The 22154-nt window shown below is 43.6% G+C and overlaps 1 protein-coding gene, 1 long non-coding RNA gene and 1 pseudogene across 2 annotated transcripts; 1 reads left to right on the forward strand and 2 right to left on the reverse strand.

Moving 5' to 3' along the window:
• The window catches only part of LOC149328186 (uncharacterized), a 145326-nt pseudogene that overhangs the window by 32235 nt on the left and 90937 nt on the right, over nt 1-22154 (reverse strand).
• Nucleotides 9361-10320, forward strand: LOC149328188 (uncharacterized). Its single transcript, XM_089560839.1, has one exon. It carries the CDS (start codon nt 9376-9378, stop codon nt 10018-10020), a length of 645 nt encoding a protein of 214 aa, XP_089416965.1. The 5' UTR covers nt 9361-9375; the 3' UTR covers nt 10021-10320.
• LOC149328189 (uncharacterized) lies at nt 20169-20781 on the reverse strand. Its single transcript, XR_016285666.1, has 2 exons — nt 20557-20781; nt 20169-20309 (listed from the first exon to the last, which is right to left on the reverse strand). It is a non-coding gene; the product is annotated as an uncharacterized LOC149328189 (long non-coding RNA).

Genomic DNA, 22154 nt, shown 5'->3' on the forward strand with positions numbered 1-22154 from the left:
AAATTTTCATTGCGTGTTATCATTTTTTTGCCAAATTTGTGCTATATTTTTGCATGGGCTGAAGTAGTGCAACTATTTCACATGGCGCGTGATATTTTCTGATAGAACTTTGGAAACATTCTAGTGCCTAGGCAAGGGAGCATTCAGCTGTTCTAACAAAAACTGAAAATGAGCAGAGCATGCAGTTTGCATGCGTGGGGCATACGCCAATCTGTTGCTATTGTGCTGATATGATAGGAGTGAAGATTCCACTTGGAAGTTCTCGATAGTGTCCCATGAATTTTCTACTAGTGCAACTGTGATAACCAAATTTTATTGTCAGAACTTGGAGTCTCTTACCTAAGACTACAAAACTTTTGCCTCAAAATATAGAGAATCCACCTTTTTACACTATAGTTAACGAGCTCGTTCGGCTGAAAACCCGGCAAACCCCTCCATCACTCCGGAAAAAATCTCAGAAATTTCAAATGAATTTAGGGGAGGGTCCAAATGTAAGTGCAATTAGCGAGGAGGTTACTCTTGGGGGTATTTCATAAAATAGAGGTAATTCGTTAAATTCGTGTATTGCAGCTCAAACCCAGGCCCTTTGTGGGCCAGGTGGGCATGCTACACAAAGGCAATGAAGTGCTGTCGGTTGAGCGCGTTACAGGAGCGACCAGCTAGCGGATGCGTTGTTTGATTATAGAGATTGTTCATCAATAATTTTAAACAATGGTGTGATTCAACACTGAAAATTCATTAATTCAAAAATTATCAATTTTTCACAGAGGCCATCAGGGAGAGAGTAGGCTGTTATGATGTTTCAAGTTTCCATCAGGTGTGCTTGCAGCTGGGGGTACTGTGGAGCGATGACATATCACATGGGGTATAAACAGTTAGTACTAGTCACTGGGGGAGCACTTGTGATGGCGCTCTTAGTGTCTACTAATGTGGACGCTATCTTGACTACTGTTAAAGTGAAGCTTAGCCATCACCCTAATTTTTCACATACCTCTCACTCTTGTACCTGAAAATTTAAGCTGCAGGAACATTCTGTTTAGGTGCAAGCATATCATTGCCTACATGTGTTGCGACAGTCCAGAAGGCAAGCCATTCAGCTTATTAGATGAATGCAGTGTCTGTCCCAACTGAAGTACAGTTGCATTTAAGCGGGAAATTTGAAAACAAAAAAAAAGGTTTCATGTCATGACTGACTTGATTTTGAAGCACAACTTTTGTGTAGTCTACTGCAGTGTTTTATGAGTTGGAATGCCTACGTGACAGATAACCATGTGGAAAATTTGTTTATTCACTTCAGCCAAACTGTCATTAAAAAATAGCTGGCTTGTGAACTGGTGCGAGATATTTTGCCTGTTTTATTTTATAGTGAAGTCCAGCGATAAGGCATAAAATGAACAAGGGGCAAGCTGGAGGACAGGATAGCTGTTTGTGTCTGCTATAGCAGATTAAGGCTCCTTTTGGATTGGCTTGTTCGCTTTATGGTGTCGAGAATATAATCTTCCCCACCTTCTTTCTACTGTAGTGCCACATAGATGTAAAGATTATGTTTTGCATTTTGTGTTTGTGATGTCTGGTGAATGGACATTCTGAAAAATTCGAAACCAGTGGTGGTGTGTTCTCATTTTTTACTATTAATTTGGCATTCGGAAACTGTACAAGGAAGCAGGACAGAAAGATCACATGAGGGAACAGGGTTCAATGTTCATTTCTAAAAGCGTAAAAGTTAGCGGTGATGCTGTATTATAGTTAGTCCAAGCATGCCCATGGACCCTGTTCATTTGTAATCAGTATAGGATGCACACAGCTAGTTTAAGGAAACTAAAATTTCAGCATGCTAGAAGTTTAAGGTATTTTATTTATTTTGGGCACAGCGCTGAAGTTTCCTTGTCGCTTTTGTTGCCCAGCGGAGTGGCCTATGCACAGCTGAACAGTGAACCTGCTAACTTCAAGCCAGAACAAGAGCTGCAAGGTCTCGTCGCTTGTGTTGCCCATTGGAGTGGCCCATGTTTAGCTGTACTGTGAGGACCGGCTGAAGCAAGAGCTGCCGAGGGGTCTTTACGGGGCTGCATATTTTTAAAAGTTATAAATGCGTGAAAAAGCAAACTGGAAACAGTGTGCAAGCAAAAACTTGTAGACAGACTAGAAACCGGAATTCTCACAAAAAAATCTAGCATGACAATTCAAATCGCAGTGAATGGGCTGGCAGGGACTGAGAACAAAATGTTCATTGAATAAGCTGGTAATTGAATATCCACCAACACAGCTAAAGTTGCTTATGAAGTGTTATGCTAGAGTTTTTTATGACAACTCCTGTTGCTAGTCCTCACAAGCTCCTGCTTGCATATTCATTTAAACTTTCTTTTGTTCAACGCAGCATTTATTTCTTATGGTAGAGAGCAAAGCAATATGCCATATGGTCCTCATTCATTTGAAATTTATATGTACAGGTGCCGTCAAAAGTAAATGGAAGGCAATATTCAGGAAAAAAATTAATCATTGACCCCCCAATTCATTCATCCTTGAATACTTATGCGCAGCCCAATTGTGATTGTGCGAATTGCACTGTGCCCAAACAATCATGGATCATTATGCTTTAACTTTAAAGAAATTAATTTTTTTTGACAAAGTCGCCTTCCATTTACTTTTGACGGCGAGTGTACAGTGGTTCTGTTATGTACACCTCACAGCTAACGAGAATAGCATTTCATGTCATCCTTTCTTTTTTTGAAAATGTGCTTTCTTACTGCAATTTCTATGTGCCTTAAGTTGTCACTGTTCCACTCACGTAAGTAGTTTTCGTCCTTCCTGTACAGTGCTGCGCCTAGTCTGCAAATAAGAGTAACAGCTATTATGTTTCTTTGCATTTCTTCTGGCATTTGTCTTAAGTGATTGTTTTGTATTTACACTAAACAGTGAATTTGTTACTTTTCTCACATTTGTTTTCTATTCATTTGGCTAGGAGGAAAGCTAGCCAGTCCGCATTTATTTGAATTTTTGTGTTTCTTTTCGTTCCTGCTCTTATCATTTAACATCGATGTTGTGATATACATTACTTCCTTTTCTATTCATTTTGAAAGAAGTATCTACTAACCAAGCTTCTGTTTGCACATTCATGCTGTATTTTTTGGGACAGCAATTTGTTTTTTTTTGCTCTACAAGCTACTGTGTGCATATTCATTTTAGTTTCATTTTTTGTGTTATTATTATGACTTGTTTTTAATCGCCAGCTGATCTAAGTACTCATCGTTCTGTTCAGTCTTTTGCAGTGGCTGTATGCATATTTCACAGTGAACTCAAGTAGCACTCTGCTTGCGTTTTGTATTCTTTTTGAGCATGCCTTTTTATTACAGTGCTATGTGTCTTAAATGTGACAGCAAGAGAAGTCACTGTTAGCATGTTTTAGTAGTGTTTTGCTGAGACCTGTGCTCTATATACTCACCTACCAAGCACAATAGGAGCAGTTATTGACCTGACTGACTTAAGTGACCATTTTGGTGTTTAGTTCTTCTGTAGTGTAGTAGCTGTATTTCGTATGCTTATTTTATAAACACTAAAGACAATCCCTTTCCATTTTGGGTTTTCTTCGAGTGTTTTGCTGCTTACTGTTAAAATGTGTTATATGCTGTTGTGAGACATTTTTCTAAACAATGAAGATATTGATGCCAATTTAACGCTGCTGCGAAGATTCTGGAAAGCTTGATGTACAATGAATATCTTTTGTAAGTTTTTTCTTGACCTTAGCTAGACTAGAGGATTGAGATCCTAATTATTGCACATCATTCAAATCTTATAGTTTACTTTTACTACAGCGATTGTCAGTCAACCTACATCCTATCTGTATTAGCTAGCCTAAGTACAATTTATACACAGTCTTCAGGTAGATACCAGGTGCTATACACCTTTCCAAAAAGGGCTCCCTGGGCGCTGCCATAATGTTCCCTGGACTGCAGTAGGCACCTAGCGCTAGCAGGGTGGAAGCAACGGGGGAACCGGTTTCCAGCAATCCAGACAGGAGGTGTTTCGCCGCTTCCACCCTGCCAGCGCGAGATGCCCACTGCAGTCCAGGGAACAATATGGCAGCGCCCAGGGAGCCCTTTTTGGAATGATCTATATACTGCCAGTGAGGCCTCTGTTGCAATGCATAGGAAGCACTATAGATGTCTAACTGCCCTATGTGCACATCCATTATATGCGACAAATGTCCAGCCGTAACATCTGTACAACATACTATTTTAGAGGTACGGATGCATTTCTGATAATCCTGTGGATATGCCCTCAATGTTATGCAGACATATGTGGAGATCTATCGGACATACACAATGTCCAGCAAGTGCTGTATTTGATACGTCAAAAGGCTGTATGTGGTTATCTGGGTTCCCTCATGGAGGCTGTAGGCATGGTGAGACGGTTCGCTTTCAACAATTTCCCTTTCTCTCGCTTTTTTGTCGACTTTGGATGCTGCCCATTTGGCGAGCGCACAGGCCCTTGTAGGCCGTCCACTTACGGTTTCAAAGCTGTCTTTTTTATTTCTCTGTAAGGTCGACATGCTCTTTCCGGGGTGGTCTCGTGAGGGCTGAAACGCTCTTCGATCTCCGCGCTTACTGGAAGCGCAACCCCTTCATATTTGGGGGTATTAACGGCACATCCTTGTTTGCTATAACCGACTGAAGTGGGCGTAGTTGTATCTGAAACATATTGCCATTGCCCAAGGCATACTTTGATGGTGGCACCGCACTTGTTCATGTCAAGCAATTGTTTGTTGTGTCTGTGGCAGTTATAAGTGAGCTCTACTGTATTGCACGTGCGTCATGCCACAGACACAAGCAGATGCATTTAAAATAGTCAGGTGCCTGCTGCATGATATGCGCTCTATATACCAAACATATCAACAATGCTGTTGTGGCTTTGGAGACTCCTGCTATGTCTACTGTGCTCTGTTTCGATTTTCAGACATGAGGACCAGTATTACGAGGCCAGGGTAAAATGTGCCTGAGGATGAACCTTCGAAAGCAATGTACTGCTGCGAATACGGGCAGAACCTTACTTTCACTTATTTGCATCTGCAAAGTTAAGTTCATGAGAATCCACCTGGATCTGCCAAGAGCACTAACCCGACCAGCTGGGCCGAAGTGACAAGCATTGTTAAAGATACAGCAACTGACATTGCATTTTAGCTGGTGGAAAACATCAGTTGTCAAATTTTTTCACTCGCAGTGAAGAGCACATTTCAAGTTGCTCTTCTTTTTTCCTATCCATATCCTTTCACATTTTGTGTCTAGAGAAGAAAGGCTACAGAAAGTGTTGTTAAATGCGCTTTTTGTGCATTGCCGTCTACACAAAAGCGCACATGTTCCGATGCCTGTGGCGTTTGTGTTCATTCCAAAGTGACACTCCTTTGCTCTCTGTTCTTTTGCAGGTCATTACAGAAAAGCCAATGCGTACCATGTTCCACGCCTTCCACCCTTTCATGACTCCATTGCTTCATGCTTATAACTTGAAAAATTCCATGTGCAGTGATCTCAGTGCATTGCGTCTATCACAAAGTGGATTGGAAATAGTTTTGATGTAATTGCTTCAATTACAGGATCTTAATAATGAGGAAAGTGGGCATTACCTTGAAAACAAAAATTTTGTTTAGTGAACTTATTTCGTAAGCAATATAGTTCTTTCCCCTGAAATCACAACAGGCTCGCCTAAAAAAGAAGGAAGGAGGGAATAACGGATGGCAGCATAGTTGTCGCTAACAGTTGTTCCTGTTGTTGACGAGGCACTAGGTTCTTTTTGTTCGTTTTGCTCGATAGTGGTTGAGCAGAAATCATTGGTGTGGAATGGTTGACCAGTTTAAATTAAGCTTTCGGTGAGATTCCCATTTCTGTCGTGGTATTAAGAGAACACCTGAAGTTGAACGCAGCCTATTACCATGCACTCTTGCGGTGTGCACTCAGTAGTAGAAGTATTAGAATCATGATATTTGGTCACTCAGAACCAAGCGCCAAGAGAGGATTATGCCTGTCGTGCAAAGGACATTGGTCTTCCAGCTATCTCAGACAAGCAAGGCACACCAACCACATAAAAAGGGTTCAATAGGAGATGGGAGGATACTGAGTGGTCGTCCTGCATTCCACAACACAGTGAGTGAAACTGGAATATCTTTCACGGCAGTTATTATATTCAGGTGATTTCGCATATTTGTGGAAGATGGCCTGTGCCGGTGTCTGTAGGGTGTTGCATGTCAGCTTGTCAATTAACTTTGTGATGTGGAGAGTCGAAAAAAAATAAGCAGCTGGTGCTCACCTTAAATAAAAGGGAGGCATTGGTTCGAAGCCATTATGTTCGGTTAAACATACAAACGGCAGAAAATGACGCCTTTACTTTTGGTGCAAAGTGGGGTGAATCTGACTCCATTCTATTATTCAGAGATCAAAGCAGGATCTCTGGAACTGAAGAGACGGTCATTGCGCAAGACGGTGGGCGAGATCACATGAAGGAAAACAATGTAATTGTGCTGGACATTGCGGTTGCTGTGATAAGTGTGCAAATTGATTATTTCATTTATACCAAATTCTTTCCAGTTTTTCACTTAAAGCAGAAATGTCGTGTGAATATTGCATGCTTTGAAATAATTTCCCTTTTGATGAATGTGTGATTGACACATCAATTTTTATATTGATTCTTGTTCTGTACAGCCACACAAATTTTCAAAATGCTTGCTGTAGTCATTCAGTGTGACTCCACGAGGTTGTACTCTTGCTCTGTCCGCTAGGTGGGGCTTTATGAACTCTTGGGGCTCCGCAGAACCCCTGCTGTCAGTATTGTGTGGTGAATTCTAGATGGTATCGTATCTGCATTGTTCACTGGTTTATGGGCATTTTTATGGCTTTGCTCAAGAGTACGCTATGATTCCTTGTGGTTGGTCACACGTGACTGACCTCACTTTGTCATATGCGAAGCATTCCTGCCTCTGTCCAAACTATGCTTGTGTCTGTGTGCATTTAGCCCGCATTCTGACGCCTTCCGTTCTGCTTTCAGGCTCTTTTAAGAGCAGGCGACATTTGGCTGTATGGGGTGACAATGTTTTTTTTTAGTTTTCTAATGCTTAGTGCTCTTGTGCACATTTGTAATTCATCAGGTGTGTACTTCAATTCATGATGGTTGTATGTACCTTGAATTATCTTTGAGGAGGAAATTCTTTTATGATGCGAAGCCATTTGAAAAAATTTGCCTGCCCAGTGTTTCTGTATAGCTCTGTGCTCTGTTGACCCTGTTCACCTTGTGCTGTGCTGACCTATTGACACAGTGCTCTTTAACGTGTTGCCCAAGGCAATGCAAGCTTTACCAGACTTACTCGTCTAAGAACCACACTGTTTCTTTCTTTTCTTTCCTGGTTTTGGCGGAGTGAGTTCCTGACACGTGGCAGGTCTTCATGCCTCACAAAATGCCTGTCAAACTGATTTAGTGTTGCTGTCATTCTGGGATTCTGATAAGTGATGACAAGTTGTACTTTTATTCTTTATTTCTTGCTGGTTTCACTCTCCCCCCATCAGTGGCATAATCATTGGAGGATGCATCACGCATGTAGGATGTGCAGGGTTGGAATCTCAGTACTAGCACTGGGTACCCACGAGTGATGCAATAGGCAAGTTTTCCCCCTAGCTTGTGATGGGTGCAGTGCTTGAATGGGCCTTTAATCCCAACCTGTGTCGAAGAAAGTGCCTTGAGCCATGGCCCTCTTTAGCCAAAGCTGCGCTTTCACCATCTCATTTGTTGTCGTCATCAGCTTTCACTGTGAGTACAATTTTTCATCCCACATTTTAGTTGTGGGCCTTGCATGAGTAAATATGTTACGGACTAACTGCACTTGACACGCACTAGTGTGCTATTTCAGATGTGCTTCTACTTGTTTGGTTAATGGCACTCTTGGAGCTGCTGCAGGGGAAGCACCGTGTTGGGCATGTTGGGCATGTTGGGCACACTTGTGGGCGGCTGTAATCTTGGCTGCAAGCAAGCCTCATGACAATTTTTTACCAGTTGTCGAGCTCTGAAAATTTTTTTCCTACGTGGGGTACAAAGGGTGTAAGAGGTCTTAAAAAAAAGAGGAGGAATCTTGTCCCAATGTGTTTTGTCTCTAACCATAGCTCCCACTCGTTAGTTTTTAAGCCTACGTAGGCAGACTTATTTCATTTCATTTATTTTACTCTGAGGGCTTTCGCATTACAGAGGGTGCTAGTGGCTTGTACAGTCCTTTCCATGAAGCCAGTTACTGTGCAAGAGAACAGGTCTATAAAGTGGCTGTTGGTTTGCTTGCAACAGCTTCCTGATATTTTCAGGTAACTGTGATTCTTTCATGAGCGTATCTATAGTTCTCGTCTGCATGCAGATTAGAAAGTTTGGAATGTTTGCTTTGGAACTTGATTGTGTTTAAGCCTGTCCTACTCAATTTACCTGACCTAGCACAACACTTGTATGAGATGGTATGCTATTTTAACCGTCTCATCCTCATAACACCATGTGAGTTGTTGCACATGTAATCCTGTCTTATGGATGTAACCTGTCTTTCACTTGCAGACGTGACCGCCAGAGGCCGCAAATACGGTGTATTTTGTGGACAAAACTCATCAGGTTAGAATCTTCACTTTTTCTTCATTAATCTGTTTCTGAAGGTTGTCTTTCAAAGAGAAGTGTGAAGAATACAGAAGCTTCAGTTCGTAGAGCTCTGGTGAATTATGATGATATTTGCCTTTGATATTCTGGAAAGTTGTTTTCGAGAATATGTGAACTGTTGGCCAAACTGTCGCCCCTGTGAGTTCTATGCATTGATGTTAGGACTTGTGCAGGGGTCCAAGGCTTCATCAGGTTTTTAGCCTTTAGCTTTTGCTTCCTCTTGTACCCTGTCTAAGGAGCAAATAAAGAAAACAAAAGTGGAAGTGTGCTAGACTTACCTAATTGCCATTTGTTTGCTATTAGGCCCACTTGGGTGGGCCTAGGACAGCGTCTATCATGATGGCAGTAATGCAAGTGCTTTGGATTTATTTCAAAGGCTACCCTATTTTATTGGCAAGAATGACATTTTTTGCAGCTGGAATGTTTTCAACTGCATGCTCAATTCAAACTAGGGATATCTTTCTTCAGACCTGAATTCTTCTTAAGGCCCACCTATTCAATAAAACTTTTCATAAACATCCACAGCTGTTCACAATTATGTCCTGCACATTGATCTTTATTTCCGTAGCTCCAGGTGAGCTGTGCAATGTTGGTTCCTGCTTTTGATTGAAAGTATTCTTCCTTTACCACACAGGATCAGTCGTCACACAGAGCGACCATGGTGCACCTCCTGTGCAAGATTCAACTGGTCCAAGGCGCCCAGTGAGCCACTGCATGGAATCTACTCCTTCTGGCAGTGGTAACCACCGGGGTAAGCCTGCAGTAAAGAAGCTGCACGAATGCACCCACTGCAGCAAGGGATTCAAAACCAGATCTCAGCTGGTGGTGCATATCCGAGTCCATACTGGGGAACGCCCATACCATTGTGATGACTGTGAAAAGAGCTTTGCACAAAAGGCCCACCTGGAGGTACACCAGCGCACTCATACTGGTGAACGTTCTTACCGTTGTGAGCACTGTGGTAGGAGCTTTGCACACCAGAGCACCTTATTGAAACACCAGCGGACTCACACAGGCGAGCGTCCTTACCGTTGCGACTGTTGTGATAGTACCTTTGCACTCCAGGACAGCTTAGTGAAACATCAGCGCACTCACACTGGCGAGCGTCCTTACCGTTGTGACCACTGCAGTAGGAGCTTTACACAGAGGAGCAGCCTGGTGGCACACATCCGTAGCCACACAGGTGAAAGGCCGTATCAGTGCCAGCTGTGCCCCATGGCCTTTGTAGTACGTGCAAATCTTGCAAGGCATGTGAGATCCCATAAGGGCGAAAAGCCCTTCCAATGTGATTTGTGCCATAAGACATTCGCTCAGGAAAAAAATTTAAAACTCCACAAAAAGACCATTCACAAAGAATAGCAGCGGTTTCTGATGCCCTTAGTCGATATGTTTTCCTAGGTACCTTTTTATGTGCGATCTAATGAGATTCTGCTGAATGCCCTAAGATGGGTGGCGGTAGCTAACCTTCATCTTTCTTTTCATTTGTATGTTTTGTTCACTTCCAAAGTTTTTTTCAGGAAAATGCATTTGTTGTTCCCTTAGGCTAGACACACACTCACTGCAAGTATTTCCTGAACACAGAGTAAGCCTGCTACGCTTGTAAACTCGCATGAATGGAAGTGAAATCTCGGTCATACGTGGATGGCATCACTTCTCTTTAGAGGGAGATTTTAAAAACATTGTTCCCAATATTACAAAGAGATGTAGTATACCAGAGACGTAATAGCATAGACGTATGCCAGTTGACCGCAAATTGACTACGCACGCATAGTGGCATGGTTACAATCAGGCAGGGTCACTGCGCACTCGGAGCCGGCGTTCAGTAAACCAGTCTATATCTACGCTACTTCGTCTCCACTGCGCAAAATATCTATTGCTAATGCCATTTATCTGCCTGCTTCAGTGAAGATTCAAGGGGGTAAAACATGCACAACTATTCTTTTTATTCGTGCAGTCTGAGTGGGCGTATTTTTGTGATGGTCATTATAAATTCACTCATTAATATCATTGAACCGATTTCTGTTTGTGTGACAACACAGGAAAACCTGCTCTTGTGTTAATCTTAGTGTGTTTATTCTGGCAGTGCTAGTGACTGGAATGAGTGGCGAACGGCAAGTGTCCGACCTCGTATTGATGTCTTTTGTTCACGTGCACGTTTTAGAACAGTTCTCGGTACTTCGGTATCAAAGCCAACAAAAAGAGTTTACTAACATCTACATCACCATTTCTCAGACTGCTATCTCTGCTGGATATAAATGGCATAATATTTGTGGAGCATTATATTCACACCATTTTTATCTGTTGTGGTTGCCAGAATATCATATGTTTGTGACCATTTCATTTTGTGCTAGCTTCTTTGTTGTGTTGGCGTTACTTGAAGTAGCCTCATTTTTTCACATAAGGTGTTCTTGATAACAAGCTGCAGGGGTCATGGCTGCTGAAACAAAAATACTGTGATTAGTGCCTAAGACAAACATTGTAATCTTGTAGTGTATTGTAACGCACGTAATTTGGGTCATTTTTGTGAGGTTGCTTAGTGCACATAAGTATTTTATTCCAGTTTCCATTACACATTGTTGAATACGTTGTGGCTGTTTGTAAGGTGTTCATGATAACTAGTTGCAAGGGTCGTGGCTGCTGAAAGAAAAAGTGCTTTGATTGGTGCCTATGAAAAACACTGTTATTTTGTAGTGTATTGTAAAGTTAGTAATTAGGTTTGTTGTGTGAAATTGCACATGATTATTTTATTACATTTGCGATTACAAAATGTTGAACACCTTCTGGCTGTTTGTAAAACTTACTTGACATATTGTGCATTAAATTCAAAAGCAGTGCAGTTCTTTGGTTAGCCTTGTTCTTCGAGTAGCTGATGTTTCCTTTTTTTAGCATTTTGCTTCGAGCTTCCACAGACATCATTGTGCCTTGCATCCAGGAAAGAATTTTTATTGCCACTTGCTTCAGCACTTGGTTCTGGTTCCCACAGCAAGTCTATCCTGTCTAATAGCATTGCATTTCATGTGGCACGACAATGGGCGGTAGTTTTGTCGGTTGCTTTTGGAGAAAACTTTGAACCTCTCTTTTTCTCAGCCACTGTGCATTTACATGCCGTTACATGCATCCATTCCGATGAGAAACATTGAGCAACCTTTTGGGGAATTCAAATTAAATAGCCCCCGCTTTTTTTCGTTGCAAGGCAGTAAATCCTTTCCATGTCTTGCATTCGCATTCTTTGAAGGTCCGGCACAGTTAACTCATATCCGCCTCACGTGCTATATGTAGAACACCGCTTTTTCTTTGTTCAGAAACTCAAAGTTGATTCTGTAAACGCTTGTGCCTGCTAACGTAGATTCAAGAGGGTCAAAACTTTTCCTATGTGGGGATCGCATTGCGTTCGTTGTTTGTTGTGCGTTGTATGCATTCAGAAAGATTGCGCACTCTTGTCTGGAGTCCAGTTTTGAAATTCGGCCTCACTGGCTACATTGTAATGCTGCAAGGAAAACACATATTTTTGCATTGTCATAAAAGGAAACCACCGCGCGTTATGAGATGGGATTTTTGCGTTAAATGGTCAGAACTGTCCTACCGTGATTGGCGTCTGCGAGAAACATTGTCATCTTGTAGCGTACTGTAAAGCTCGTAATTTGGTTAATTGCGTGAAATTGCTCAGTGCACATGAGTATTTTATTACAGTTGCCTTTGCAAAGTGTTACATGCATTCTGGCTCTTTGTAAGACTCACTTCTTTGACATGTCGTGCATTAAAATTGATTTGCAGTACGGTTCTTCAAAAAGCTGCTGTTTCTCTTTTTTACCGTAATTTTACTTCGAGCATGCACAGACAGCATTATGCCTTTCATCCAGTGAAGAATTTCTATCATCACTCCCTTCAGCACTCAGTGCTGTTCTCTGATGGCATTGCATTACCAGTTGCACGACAATGTGTGGTAGTTTTCTTGGTTGCTTTGTAGAAAAGTTTGAACCTCTCATTTTCTCAACCACCACTCATTTACGTGCTATTCATACATCCATTCTAATAAAGAATGTTGAAGAACTTTCTTGGTGAATTCAAATTAAATAGCACACTTTTTTGTGTTGCACATATTGTGCAGACCTCCCCATGTCTTGCACTAATTATTACGTGAAACTCAAGCGCACTTACACTGCATGTGCTGCCTGCTCCTTTGCAGCTACTTCTTTGTGGACACCACCACGAGGCATATACACAGGTGCCGGTCTGATTTAGTTCATTCAAAGAATATAAAATGTATGCTCATGCTACCATCTTTTATTTGCCTGAGGAGTATAGTGTTCTGCCTGACATTTATGTGAACAGCTATTTCGATGGAGGCTAAACTGTAGAGGCCTGTGTACTGTGCGATGCCAGTGCACGTTAAAAAACCCCTGGTGGTCGAAATTTCCGGGGCCCTTCACTAAGGCGTCCCTGATAGCCTGAGTCTCTTTGGGACGTTAACTATTCACTTAGGTTCAAGTAAACGACATATACAGGATGTTCCACCTAATACTTTGCACAATATTTAAATATAGACTTTTTGAGTTGGAACACTTTTTTCAGCGTTGCACTGCCAAGAGGGAAACACGACGATGAGAGGGCAGTGCCGCGGGACGGAGCGCTCGCGCCAGGCCAGCTGCTAGTCCCAGCTGCCAAGGCTGACACGGGACCATTTTGCTCGGGCTTGGCACCCATCGGATAAGAGCTGGCGCACTAATAGCACTAATAAAGCGTCGTACGTACAAGTTAAGCCGGATATAAAATTCAAAGCCTGCAAGGATAGCGATCCGACGAATGCGATATCGAAACCAAGAGCAAACAGTGTCCAGTTTCGGTTTTTCTCTCGCCTTAATTGACGACCAGTTTACAATCAACTATACCTTGTGCGCGAGTGAAACCTTGCAGGCTCATATAAGGTATAGTTGACATAGGTTGTCTACTTGATGCTCATAATGTTTATTCGTATTTTAAATCCGCCCACGCCAACCATGCAGGTATGTTGTGTGACGGCGAAAGCTGCATCGCGGGCGGCATCAACACTCGCACGCTTTTCCTGTGTTGCCGGTTGTGCCCGTTCTTCAACCTGCCCAATCGAAAATTCCACCAGGCCGTATGTGGTGTTAACACCAGAGTGGAAATTCAGACACGGTTCTGGTGTTTCCGGGCTGGTGTTTCCGGGCTGGTGTTTCCGGGCTGGTGTTCCCGGGCTGGTGTTTCCGGGCTGGTGTTTCCGGGCTGGTGTTTCCGGGCTGGTGTTTCCGGGCTGGTGTTTCTGGGCTGGTGTTTACGGGCTGGTGTTTCCGGGCTGGTGTTTCTGGGGCCGAGAAACCCACGAGGTTGTGCCTGGTGTTAACACCAGAAAATACGGTTTGGTGTCTCCGGGCTGGTGTTTCCGGGCTGATGTTTATGGGCATAAAAATCCACCAGGCCGTGACACCAGACGACGTTTCCATGCATGCAGGCATACAGGCTCGTATCACGAGCCTGGCATGTGCCCTGCTGCATTCGGTATGTATATTGAGACGTAATGGTGCATTATATGGAGAAAGTTGCATAGGAAAAAATCCCATGCCACTTCTTGGATAAAGAAACATGCAATTTTCTATGCTTACGCAAGATGTTTATGTTCTTGGAGGCCTTGGCGACGTCCTCCTCTGCGTAGCCCTTTCTTGATGCGTAGTGCGTGAAAAACACTGCGTAGAAAAGAAAATGCACCATGAGTGTTAGAATGACGCACATTTGGATCTCCGCACTAGTTAATTTAGGTGCGGTACATTAGAATGCAGCTGTAAACAAACCCAAAAAAATTTGAGGGGACATTTAAGCTCTGCGGCTCACAGTTTTCTTTATTTAACAGCCACCTCTCACAACCAATCATTAATTTAACTGCTACCTGCCATGATGGGCAGTTTTGTCACAATCCAGTGGGGATGTTGTGATGATGCCACAACATATGGTCCTTTCTTCCACTAGCTGTCAAATTATCTGCTATCAAAATTCCTCAATTGCTTTCCCACTGTGAACAATAAACCTTTCAGGCATTATTTTCTTTTAAAAACACTTAAATATTTAATTTCATGGCTGAAGGTGGAAGCACAATATCAATCACACAGAATGTGTAACACTAACAGCAATCAAGTTTTGCGGACACAGAGCACATTGAGTGAAAACTTTAGTCTGCTTACTAATAAATTTGAGAGTTAAACTGCAGTTAAATCACAGAACTAATAAATGTGAGAGTTAAACTGCAGTTAAATCACAGAACAGAGAGCAAGATGACCGCATTCACCTTTCAGTGCATCAACTTTGTGGGGGGTGAGGGGCTGTTGAGGCGGCTTCTCTCCGCCTTGGGCGACGAAGCGGTTGGACAGTGCCCGTCACACTCCGCTTGGCGAGCCCTTCCGTCGACCAAATGGCAGTCGCGGCTCGCTTCACGAAGTGTGAGTCCTTGGGCACTGTCAATAATTGGTCGTACACCCCTTTGGCCAAATAGACCCCATTGGCCAGGTGAACCTGCATGAAATCAAACCAAACTACTTTCAACACCACTTCATAATGTGAAAAAACACACACAGCCATACAGCCCATAAAAACAGCTGCTTCAAGGCAATCTGTGTTCAGTGTAGGTTGGAATATAGCAGTTAATGCAGCACAAAAAAAGGTTACGTCACTTTCCTATCTGCCCTCAGCTCATGACAATATTGCGGCCCCTGGCCAAGTAATAAAACAACAAAACAAGAAAAAGGTAGGCACTTCCAAGAAATTACAGTAATCAAAATTGGCCATGTTACGTCCACTGCAACACAAATGCCTCCCCCACGGATTTCCAATAACAAACATGAGGAATTCACAGCCCCAAATATTTTCAGAATGTGTCCTCTTACTAGCTGTCGAAGCTTTCACACTCGCAGACAACCAGCTATATACCACACATCTTGCCTAAATCAATACCCAGGTCCCATGCAAGTCTATTGTTAAGCTCGAATATTCCAAACCAAGAGTTGTGCTTCATTCCACACTGCTCTCGTCGCACCTGAGTGCACCTGACCACCATCTGGTTGGATTTTTGTTTGACTTCAATGGTTTCCGGCCTGTTTCAAAGAATCCCCTCCCACAAAAATTTTCTGTATTGACCAATTAATATTGGAGATATAGCTATCACAATCAAGAAATTTCGCTGCCTTCTGTTTTGGTTCCAGCAACTGAAAAGTGCAGTATTATCAAAGCACGCACACATACACTGCAAGCCATGAAAAGACGGAAGTACAGGTGTGTTTTTTGTTGCATTCCTACACTATCATTTAGAGGAACACACAATATAAATTTGAGTTGGCATGCATCCCGTTATATTCTCACAGACCACTCTCATTCAAAATGTGAGCTTTTATCAGCTAGAAAACACCAAAAAACGATGTACAGATGTTGCCACTAGTGGCCCAATTTATCCAGAGTACTTGTTTGTTTGTAATCTCTGAACGTGGTCAGGGTACCTTTAATGTTATGGCTGTCACTGAAGGAATGAAGCTGCCTGAATAGTAATTGCCCGGCAAGTTTCTTGCTTGTGAATGTACTCTGCTTCTGCCACCTTGCCAGTGCCTGTGGCACAAGACACAAGAGTTTCATTGTCTCGCCTTCGCTATTATGTGAAACAACTAAGTGGTAACGTTACTACTAATATTAAATATTATTAAGCTGTATCTTTAACCATACCCTCCCATCCTCTGCTACTGTGCACACTTGTGTGCCTTCCCTGGTGGGGCCTTCCTCCTGGCTGCCCAAACCACCCTCTGTGAACTCCACATGAACCAGGGCTCCAGGAATGGGGCTCGGTGGGGGCTCAGAGGTGGCTGCAGGTGGAGAGGAGGGAGCTGGGAACACCTCAGCCAAAGGGGCATCTTTTGCAGGCGCCCAGGTAGCAGCTGCCGATGTAGCAGCCATCAGTGACGAAGCTGCTGATGCCGCAGGTGCCGGTGCCGCAGGTGCCAATGCCGCAGGTGCCAATGCTGCAGGTACCAATGTCGCAGGTGGAACAGAAGCAGACGCCGCAGGTGCAGATGCAGCAGAGGCAAATGCAGCATGGGCAGGTGCAGCAGAGGCAAAAGCAGCACTGGCAGATGCAGCCGCCACGGCCGCGGAAGGTGCAGACGCAGCAGGCAGTGCTGCAAAGGGTGGCACAGATGTAGGCCAATGAAAATAACTTCACCAACGATCATGGTTTTTTGTAATGCGAAATTTGAGCACAGCTTAATTTTTTTTATGTATTGAGGCAGAAAACAGACAATACTTAAGCTACCCTCAAGAGTACAATGTGGAGCACTCACGCTTTATCCAGTGCAAGGCCTCTAAACTACAACACTGAAAGAACACTCCTCAGCGGTGCGGAGTGGAGCAGTACAACCCTTGCCTGGCTGCAGCGTCCTCTCCTGTGTTTACTGCTCTTTGCAAGAATGCATTGCAAGTTGGTCGCCTCAGTGCTTCAAAGAGAAATGTTGAAGCCACAGAGGACGAGTCTTGAGTCTTTGTTAGGAGTGGGCCGCGAGGCACATGTCCCGTATATTTATAATATTGTGTGCCTGTTCCCATGGTAAACGCCTCGCACTCCACAAACAGCCCTCATACACGCTCATGCATGTGCTGGTTGATAATTCGACTGCAGATTCATGCCCGACTCAAGTTTAGACGCAGTTTTGTGGTAGATGTTACACTGATTCCAACATAATCAGCCATGCATCTGTGCGAAAAGTGCCTCCAAAATAAGCTCCACTACAACCTTATCCCCCGTTATTCCTTCCCATAGCTTGGGATTTTTTGCGGCATGGCTCACTGCTGTGCCAAAAAATCTATCAGTTCGTGTCCCACAAGAAACTGCATGTTTAGATATGGCTTTGTCAGGCATTTATTATTTTTTTTCTAACACCTGAAGTAATGAGTTTTAAATCTGACATTAATGGAAAGCTTGGTCTTATTCAACAAGCCAACATGACTGAGTGAACTACTAGCGTGTTGACTTTGTGAACAAATAAAAAATTGTGATTTATGGCTTAGCCACAATTTACAATTAATCCATGTCCCGAAGCGACACACAGGCTATGAGGGACACCGCAGTGGAGGGCTTCGGAATAACTTTGACCACATGGGGTTTTTAATGGGCAGACGTTGCAGAGTACACGGACCCTTTTTGTGTTCTGCCTCCTTCGAAACGCCGCCACCACGGCCAGGATTGAACACAGGTGTCCTGGCTAAGCAGCCAAGTGCCCTGACCACTCAGCCACCGAAGCAGGTACAACAATTATTGGTATGGTGTTTTAAAGCAAGGGAAGAGAGTAAAAGAGTAACACAAAAAGATTTGTCGGCAGTCATGGCTAGGTTAAATCCTTCAAAGTGAGAGCAAGTTGCTCTTCAGTCCGCAGATTTCAATATGCGCCGTAAGCTATTCCCCCCCTCCCACCCCAACACACACACACTTCCTTCTTAAACCACCCAAAAATTTTTCCAGGTTATGTGACCTGAAAACATTTAATCAATAAGCTTGACCAGCAGGAAATACAGGAAAAAAAACTCCTTATAAGGAGTGTACCATCAGCTGAGAGGAAGCGCAAGAGCTGGTGCTGCAGCTTGATGTTCAGCTGGCGCAGCTCCTCATTTTCCTTTCTCAGCTTCTACACCTCTTTCTCTGCTGCTGTCTCCGTGCTAAGGTCGTCTGTTGCGGCCTGCTGCGCGAGCATCCGCAACTTTTTGATGTTTCGAACCTGCAGTAGTTAACACAGTGTCAAAACACATATTCACCCATATTGTCTTTAACATTATAAAAAAAATTAAATTTCTTTGGACACAAACTGCAGAAATGCTTGCATGTGACACAACGTTACTGAAAACCTATTAAACATCACATTTCATTACAAGGTTCGGGTTTCAATTGCGCATACATACTTTATCACGTGCCAGGTCTCTTGGGCGTTTTGCGGGGCGCGCGACTGCCATATGACACATGTGACACAACGTTACTGAAAACCTATTAAACATCACATTTCATTACAAGGTTCGGGTTTCAATTGCGCATACATACTTTATCACGTGCCAGGTCTCTTGGGCGTTTTGCGGGGCGCGCGACTGCCATGTGACACATGTGACACAACGTTACTGAAAACCTATTAAACATCACATTTCATTACAAGGTTCGGGTTTCAATTGCGCATACATACTTTATCACGTGCCAGGTCTCTTGGGCGTTTTGCGGGGCGCGCGACTGCGCCACGATGTCGTTGACCAGAAATATGTTGGTCCATTTCTTCTTTGGATTCTGGGAAGAAATCTCTTTTAGGAGTATGTTCGCACAATTTTCCATACATTGATTGTAATGATAAAATGCAAGATAATGTTTCCTGCACCAAGCCTTTTGCAGCAGCTTCTATTCTAAATTATTTAATTGACAGTGCCTATCTGGCCATCAGCCAGAATTCCCCCAACACTCATCAGAAACGGCTGCTCAATTGAGTAGTCTGTCCTTTTTTTAAGAATGAATCATTTTCGCCACTGTTCAGCAGCAGTAACAAACATTACTATATGAAACTGCAGCCCCAGGCTTTTTTGTTTATGGGGGTTCAACGTCCCAAAGGAACTCAGGCTATGAGGGATACCGCAGTGAACGGCTTCAGAAATTTCGACCTCCTAGGGTTCTTTAATGTGCACTGACCGCACAGTACACGGGGGCCTCTAGAATTTCGCATTCATGTCAAGTTTTCAAGAAACAATGCAGAATCGACACTTCCTACCTAGTGTGGCGTGAGAACCTCTGTCACATTTGGCAGCTTTCTCGGCTACAGAGGTCTTCACAGTTTAATATTCAATACACGTAGCTAGGACATGGTCATCAACTGAGCTATAACCAAGAGCAGCGAAGTATACATTTTATGCTTCCGAACTAGTCCCAAGTGATACACACCCCCCCCCCCCCCAAAAAAAAAAAAAAGCAACGGGTTCACCCTGGGAAGACCAGCCACTCATCACTTGTACATAAGACAGTTCATTACTACAACTGAAGAATGCCTGGAGGGGCGCCAGTGAGAAAAAAAAACGTATTCACGAGGCCCAGTTGATGGAGGTGCCGGGGGAATTTAAGCAGGGCGACTCTACCATCTACCGGACACTGCCAGATTAATTTCGTTACATCCATCAACATGCAACATGCTGCAAACAGGACGGAATTCGCAAACCTGCAAGTTGAACGTGAGAACTGCACAACAGCGGTGCGCGTTACGAAAGGCAGAAAAGCTCAAGAACACATTCCTATAGCCCTGACAAGCAAATTCGAGTGCTGTACCGCCGTCAGCACGCTTAACAAAGCAACCACAGCTATCCATCGGCCGGCCGTTGGCCGTCCGTTTCGGATGTTCCGGACGGACATCGATTTCGGACGTCCGTTCCCGGATCTTTCTCGGATGTTTGCATATATGGCACATGCATACTTTCTTCGTGTCCGCGGGGCAATAAAATGAAAGTACAGCGAGAATATTTTATTGTGACTGTACATCAGCACAGGACTGAGTTAATGTGAAGTGTGTAACTCCTCAATAAGACGTAAAACTTCGAGCGCACATCCATCTTCCTACTTCCATGATGAAGCAGAAGCGAACAGCTTTCTGCAAAAAATGAAAAGAAAAAGGTTAGTAATCAAGTCCACGCCAAATCTCAGTAGACCATGATAAATTCAAAAATGCTTGGCAACTTTGTTATTGGTATTCTCAACCCATTCTCAACAAGTCTCAACCCATCCGTAGCCCACACCACAGTATAGCCATAACATAACTCCAAATCTCCCGCGAGAGAATGTTACAGATCCTGCTCCACTGTCATAAAAGTAATTCCCAAGCAGTGTACTGCACTTACCTCCGTAGGACATGCCGTAGGCAATCACACTAGGCCTTCTTTCATCCGAAGTCGGTGTAGTACGATATTCCAGCGTTCCAGGAGGGCTTCAGGCACTTGCCGCATCCTTCGAATTGTTCAAGTTACACACCACTTTCGTCCGCAGACTAAAAAAAGCCACACATTCTAGTAACAGAGCTCAAAAGGGGCACCACACTTCGCACCAAACCAGCAACACCGCCGTTACGCCGCTGCACTCTGTGGCTGATGGATTGGATTGGGCTGACTACAAGCTGCATTTATGATGATGATAGCGGAGTTAAACGGGAGTTTTGAATTTACAAGTGGTTTCAATCGCGTTTTACCACGGCTAGGGTGGCTACCACGGCGGACACGATGTCGCTACTGATTTTTATACGTTTTCTAGATGTAAATTAGTAATTGATTTACTGTAAATTTGTGTAGCACTCGCTCCTACCCTTAAATAAATTTAGTTCAGCAGTGGCCCTTGCACTGCAAGTATATGACTAGGGAATTGCACGAATTTACAAAAGTCCTCAAGTCAAACCGTGTAGCTCATGGAAATAATTTCTCCAAAGCAGATATGCAGATATTAACGCAATTTCTCGCACACTAGCCAATAAAACTGACAAAATTTCCTTCGCGAATAAAATTTTCTAGGTTAAAAAAGCGAACTCTACAGTATACATACTCGAACGGCGCGACTTTTCTGTGTGAACAATTATAAAAAACTCTATACTCATATCCGGAGAATATACTCCACCGTACATCCCTCGGACGTACACCTTGTCTCTAATGCGGATAGACAAAAGCGGATACTGTCTGTACGTCCGGCGGATGTATGAATACGGATATCCGAAATCGGATTGTGCTCGTACGTCCGATGGACGTCCGATCTCGGCAAAGGACGTTCGGATCTAGCTCGTACGTCCGACGGATATCTGTGGTTGCTTGGAGGAACGTTCGCTTGCGCGTCCTGCACTGATATTACAGCCTCTGAGCGCTGGGCGCAGAGTCCAAGGCCATACTGCACGGTATGTTTGCGGACGTTGGAGACAGCTCGTGCCCTGCTTCCACTTTAATTTTGTCTAAGACGCAGCGGCCGACGCCCAGCGGCACTAACGTCAGTGAAAGACAATCGCTCGAGCGTCTGTGTTAAGCGTGCTCACGGCGGTACATACATAGAGGCTGAATGAAGTTTCAATATCAATCAACGAGGCACTGGAAATACACGGGTAGCTACAGCTGCCGCAAAGTAGAAATTACAAAAGTACTCAGACAGTAATAAAAGTGTTCTTACCTGTCATCTGTAGGATTTCCGCGTCGTAGTATCCGCCCTTTGTTTTGTCGTCCCCCTCCCAATAGACCTGATAGATATTTCCCGCCGCAAAATCTTCCGTGCTCTTTGGGTGGAAATTTTTCACAAGAACCGATGAAGTGACTTTTTTCACGTTGTCAAGCAGAAACTTCACGTAAATGTAAAACACCATTGCACTGATGCACACTCGGGAGCAAGTCACCAATGTCGCGCAGTATAGAACAAAAAGGATGTTGGAACGGTTGGAACAAACTATCTACATGATGTTTTGACAACGTAA

The sequence above is a fragment of the Amblyomma mixtum genome, chromosome 9 (assembly GCF_055824585.1).
Source record: "Amblyomma mixtum isolate Tamu chromosome 9, ASM5582458v1, whole genome shotgun sequence".
NCBI classification, from domain to species: Eukaryota; Metazoa; Arthropoda; class Arachnida; order Ixodida; family Ixodidae; genus Amblyomma; species Amblyomma mixtum.

Coding starts and splice junctions, on each gene's coding strand:
- LOC149328188 (XM_089560839.1), top strand. CDS start 9,376: ATGGAATCTACTCCTTCTGGCAGTGGTAACCACCGGGGTAAGCCTGCA.